This window comes from Tenrec ecaudatus, chromosome 4 (genome assembly GCF_050624435.1).
Source record: "Tenrec ecaudatus isolate mTenEca1 chromosome 4, mTenEca1.hap1, whole genome shotgun sequence".
Lineage (NCBI taxonomy): Eukaryota > Metazoa > Chordata > Mammalia > Afrosoricida > Tenrecidae > Tenrec > Tenrec ecaudatus.
Window position 1 is genome coordinate 21,576,077 of NC_134533.1, and position 6,353 is coordinate 21,582,429.

Here is a 6,353-nt window from a genome sequence, read left to right on the forward strand (position 1 = left end):
AACTGGGATTCCAGAACTCTTCATTTTGCTCATGTGGAATCTGTACAGGGCAGTGGTTTGAATTGAACAAGTAAATACTGGGTGGTATAATTTCAAGAAAGGTATGTGGCAGGGTTGTATTCTTTCAAAAATGTATTCAATCAATATGGTAAGCAATTAATCTGATAAGCAAGTCTATAAAGAAGAACATGGCATCAAGTTTGTAGGTAGACTTTTAATCACCTGGGCTATGGAGCTGACACACCCTTGCTTGCTCAAAGTGAGGGGGACTTTAAAGACTTGGTGATAAAAGGGAATACTGTGTTAGAATGAATGCATTTGAATTAAGGTGTTGTTGAAGAATATTGACCACAGACTGCCAAGAGAATGAACCAATCTATCTAAGCCAGAACACCTCTTTGAAATGAGGACGGTGAAACGTCCTCTCATGTATTCGAACACATTATCAGAAGAGCACAGCTCCTGGGAGAGGGTCCCTTACCAAAAGAACTTGGTAAGTAGTGTCCATTTCACACCGAACACACTAGTAGAATACTTCAATTTCTTCATCACCAGATTTAGTCGTTGGCGTATAAATTATCTGCATGCAGATAACATTGTACTTCAAGATAGATCTTGAAATGTCCCTTATGAAGATTAATGTCATGCCATTCTCCTTGAAATATTTCAATCCTGGAACAGTAAACCATAGGACTGTATCTGATTCAAAATGGCCAATGCCAGTCCACTTCACCTAATTAATGCCTAGGAAACTGAGTTAGTTAGTTTATTGTGCCAACCTGGCCGATAAACACATGTGGGATTAATTAAAGGGTGGAGGGATTAAATGGCTTGGTGAGCCTTGCCTTTCTAGTTCTTGGGTCTCTTGGTTTTTGATGGTCACACCAGGGTGCAGCTGCCTTAACAGTTCTCTGCTGCAGTTAAAAAGGCTGACTTCCTGCAAGGCATCCCCAAGGAGAAGCCACAATTGACCTACCCTGATGCAGCCCTAGGTGCTGGAGCAGCTGTGTGGAGAGCCCTGCCAGCACTGAGATGCTTACACGTTCACTGACTCGGCTTTCCTCCTGCAGTCGGTATTATTGTGTCTGTTTTGTGAGATGGAGGAGGACTTTGTGGATTAGTGTTGGACATATGGGTTAATGGGTTAATGTTGGACTTGTGGACTTGAGCAGCACTGGGTTGGGATGTTTTCTTGATGCACACTTAACCTTTACATAAAACTCTCCATTACATGAGTTTCTGTGAATTTGTTTCTCTAAAGTACCCAGAATAACACAGATACCAATCATTATGTGTTTCCTTTCATTTTTGATGACTTTCAATATTCCCTAGTTCATACTTGATATCATCTAAGTTTCAATTATTAATAGATATTTTAGCTGTTTCTTTGCATTTTGAGCCCTGCCACATAAACCTATGAAGGTCCCTAAAGCTTTATTTCAGAAGGCTTTGCTCCATTCATGTCATTATGATTGACTCTACTTTGAGAAGGCTGGTGGTCCCCGGTCATATTTTGAGTGCCTTTCCTTCTGTTCTAGAAGCTCATCTTCTGTCACCATTTCAGAATGCTACTGCTTATGAGGTTTCAGTATGCGACAATGTTTCACTTCTATCTGTAAGGTTTTCGGCGGCTAATTCTTCAGACATAGATAGCTGTGTTCGACACTCATGTATGGGAAAGAGAGAGTTTTATGTCAAAGAGCAATTTTTTTATTAAGAAAACATCCTAGCCCAGTCCAAATCAAGTCCATATGTCCTATATTACCCCATATGTCTGCTACTAGTTCATAAATTCCCCTTCAGACTCACACAGCACATGTAATGGTGCTGAATGCATGAAGATCACAGGCCAGTGGGTGGATAGTCTTGTGGATCTAGTGACGGTTTGAAACATCTCAGGGCTCTGACTGCCATAAACTTGGCTCGAAGTGGCTTGTCAACAGGAAAGTGAGAGAGAGACACACAGAGAAAGACCTGTCTCTTCTGATGGCAAAATCAAGAGACTGGAAGTTCACAGAATCTTCCTAAGAAGGCCATGCCCACAAGGAGGCATCATCAGGCTGTGACCTAATTGACAGGCTAAACTCCACCCTGAGACTTATCTACCAAGTTGACATGAAATTATGTAACTACCTCAATAGCCTGTTTCCTCTTCATGGTCGTTTCTTAGTCTGGAAACTCTACTGGAACCTGTTCACTTTGGGTGAACCTGGTTGCATTTAAAATGTAAAAAGGATGCAGCTGAGAAATGGTTTATCTGCAAAATTGACGGTTTAACTGAAGATTTAACAACAGCATCTTGAACTATGAACTATAACTCTATAATTGTCATGCCATTACCACTCCGTGGAAGAATTCTCATCCTCAATCTGAGAGACCTGTTTTGTCTAGAGCCCACCAATGTAATACACATGTACACATCACCCATCTGTCAGTGAAGGTTTTCATATGGCAATGATGCTAAACATGTTTTGGCAGAGTTACCCGATTAAGATGAATAAGAGAAAAGGGTCTGATAAATTTTGAAAATACGGATAAAAACCCAGTGGATAAAAACAGGGAACTCCAGGATTGAGCATGAGGTCACAATATGTCAGGAGCCATTGACGACAGCTAGCAACAATAACCATATCACTTTTTTCCCCTTAATGTTAGTGCCCATACTTTAAATACAGACTTAATGCATTCCTTGTGGAGCCAAACATGGTAGAGGGAAAATCCTACGGGTGATTGTGCACTCTAACAAATTCCAATAACTGCTTATTTGACTGTGAGACCTACAGTACGTCATCTTAATATCTTGATTTCTTTTCGTCATATAAAGCTTTGGGTATAATATACACTGTACTGATGGTGCAGTGATTAAATGCTAGACTTCTAGCGGAGAAGTTGGGATCCACAAGTGGCTCAATGAAAGATGTAGGAATCTGCTTCCTCAAGGATTATAGTCTTTAAAACCCTATGGGTAGTTTTACTTTCTCTTATTTAGTTACTGTGGTAGTTATACAATCTAGTGTCAACTTGAGACTATTAAGTTTGAAGGGGTGGAGTCTAGCCTGTCAATCAGGTTACAATTTGATGACCTCATTTGGAGGTTCAACAAAGATACATAGCTCAATGGAGGTCAGACACACTATCTCTGCTACACATTCCTGTTGATGAGCCACCTGAAGCTATGTGATGGAGTCAGAGCCAGGGGGTTGGAGGAGCCACATGGAGACCCCTACCAGTGCTGACATGTGTTCACCACCACTAGATCCACAAGACTTTCCACCCACTGGCCTGTGATCTCCCTGCATTCCATGTAATCACATATGTTGCATGAGTCTGAAGAGAAATTTATAGATTGGTATCTGACATATGAGCTAATATCAGACTTTAGACTTAATCTGGATTGGACTGCGATGTTTTCTAAATATATAATTACTCTTTGATGTAAAGTTCTCTATTACACGCATATGAGTGTCTCTGGATTTGTTTCTCCAGTCTACCCAGACTCACAGTCACTATGCATCAGAATTAACCTGAAAGTAATCTATCAGTATGGTGTGTCTAAAATACAATTATGTGTTCTAAAATATAGATTATGTGGTACTGAGTTTCAGAGTCCATATATGCTGCTTGATATACCACTAACTATTTTCTAAAACTCAAATAATGTGTTTACACAAGCTGACTCTTCCATGAATATTTTAAAGTTGTTTTCAATTATTGTTTCTCTTAAAACATAATATATATTTCATAATTTCACTATGCATGAATCATCCATATTGTCCTATTCTGTATTTTGCCTAGGAGCCATAGTGACACACTGGGCTGTACACTGGGCTGCTAACCTCAAAATCAGCAGTTTGAAACTACCATTTGCTCCTCAGGAAGAGGAAGATGTGTTTTTTTTTTAACTCCTGTAAAGGATTCTTGAAAAACTCAGGGACAGTTCTACCCTGTCCTATAGGGTTTCTGTGAGTCAGAATTGACAGAGAAAGAGCATTTTTAAAATGTTATTGAGGATAGTATGACCCAAGATTCATCAAAGAGAACTTATTGTTTCTCTGACTCAATATCCTAAATGATGTGACATAAATTCTGAGAGGAGATGCAGTTGTAGACCATGACCAAGGACTACCCCAGTGATGAGAAGTCAGGCTACGTATGTAAAGTGTTGTCTTCTTTTGTACCTTGTATCAGAATCACCACCATTGAACTTCAAACAATTTAAGTGGGGGACCTTCAAAGTCAGAATTTATGTTAGCATGGCTTTGGCACCAAGGCGCAGTTTCTTCCCCCGTGAATGAGCAGGATGACTTTTGACTGATACTATATCTTTGCTCTAAGACTACCGAAGGTTTATAACTACTAATCCACCATAATCCTTCCTTGGTAGAAAAGTTCCCTACAAGTTCCCTTTTTTCAAGAATACAGGCAGAATATAGATTTAAAAGGGGTATAGATTTCATCCAATGAGTCTTGAATAGTAATTATGAAGAAAAAAATTCAAATAAATGTACCTCATACACTTGTAGCCTTCTGCTGAAATTTACTTAGAAGATGAATCTTATGAATCTCAGCTAAAACCTAGAAATGATATTTCATGGGCATTTGTCAATGCTTTTTATTGTGGGAGAGTGGGGAGTGTGGGGAGGTTTGAAGAGAGGGGACACTTTAATACAGACGTTACAAGATTTCTTTCCAGAGAAGTTATGTAGATAAAGTTAAGGCGCCAATTACATTGGACAGAGGAATATGACAACTTTGAAATATTTATTCATTGCTCTTGAAAACTTCTTTATGGAAGAATTATTTCTATACAGCGATGAAAGAATACCTTTTCCACACTTAAATTTTTTTTACTATATTGGATTTTTATAGTAACTCACCCAAAAGCTCCCAAATGCATGTGGCAAATGTTCAGCCTCTGAAACTCAAAAGAAATTGATAAGTTTAATGTTTTTGTTTTTCATCGTAAGACACTGCCAATTTGGCCCACAATTTCCTCATAGCATTTTTCACTTCCTTATTCCTGAATGTGTAAATGACAGGGTTTAGTAGGGGGGTTACAATGGTATAAAATATGGCCACCATTTTATCGAAGGAGAATGAAGCTGGAGGTCGTGCGTACTCAAATATGCACGGAACGAAGAACAGCACGACAACAGCGACGTGAGAGCCACACGTGGAGAGAGCTTTCTGCCGACCTTCAGAGCTGTGAGCTCTCAACGAGAGTAAGATGACACAATATGACATAAGCAACAATAAAAAGTTTATGATGCAAATAAATCCACTATTGACAACTAGGAAAAGGCCAAGGGCATGAGTGTCGTTGCAGGCCAGCTCCAATAATGGAAACAAATCACATATGAAATGATTGATAACATTGGGGCCACAGTAGGGCAAATGGAAAGTACAGAAAATGAGTATTATGGAATGCAAAAAGCCCCCAGCCCAGGCTACGCCCATCAGGATGCCACAGAGCCTCCAGTTCATGATAGAGGGGTAGTGCAAGGGCCTGCAAATAGCCACATAACGGTCAAAGGCCATGATGGAGAGGACAATAATTTCCACTCCCGCAAAGAAGTGTTCAGCAAAGAGCTGGGTCATGCAGCCCTCGAAGGAGATGGTTTTCCTTTCATAGAGAGAGTCCACAATCATCTTTGGGGCTATGACCGAGGAGAAGCACGCATCCAGGAAGGAGAGAAAGGCCAGAAAGAAGTACATGGGGGAGCCCAGGAGAGCTGGGCTGCTGACGATGGTCACAACGATGATCAAGTTGCCCCCAACAGTGGCTAGGTAGATGAGCAAAATTGCAGCAAATAAGAATTTCTGGACATTTGGATTCTGTGACAATCCTAAGAGGACAAACTCAGTGACAGAGCTTTGGTTTTGCATGATTTCAGAAGAAAGAGTGACAGCCACCGCACTGGTCACGTAGACACTGAAATGATGAGAAAACGAGTTTTGTCACAAATCAGTAGGTGGAAGTACCATAGTCTTCAACAGGTTGGTGTATCTACATTAATATCCCTGCTTCTGTTATTGCTGACGAGGAGCTTTGGGCTGCTAACTGCACGGTCATCAGTTCAAACCCACCAGCCACTCTCCAGGTGAAGCATAGGGCTTTTGACTCACATAAAGAGTTACAATCTCAGAAACTCACAGGGACAGTTCTCCCCTGTCCTGTTAGGTCACTTGCAGTTGGCACCGACTTGATGGCAGTGAGTGAGAGATTCTTGTTGCGAAAATTAGGGATTTATTGAAGATGGCAGTGAAATGTTCAGCAGAATTGAGGTGAATTTTTTTTAAATTAGAGTTTCAATATGATGGATAAAAAACCTTCATTTGTGGTAAGGATGAAA

General features: G+C 40.3%; 1 protein-coding gene across 1 annotated transcript; it reads right to left on the reverse strand.

Annotated features, from left to right (window-relative positions):
- Positions 1-2,166: 2,166 nt before the first annotated feature.
- LOC142445749 (olfactory receptor 4C15-like) lies at positions 2,167-5,886 on the reverse strand. Its single transcript, XM_075547674.1, has 2 exons — positions 4,988-5,886; positions 2,167-2,209 (listed from the first exon to the last, which is right to left on the reverse strand). Exons 1-2 carry the CDS (start codon positions 5,884-5,886, stop codon positions 2,167-2,169), a joined length of 942 nt encoding a protein of 313 aa, XP_075403789.1.
- Between the last annotated feature and the right edge of the window lie 467 nt (positions 5,887-6,353).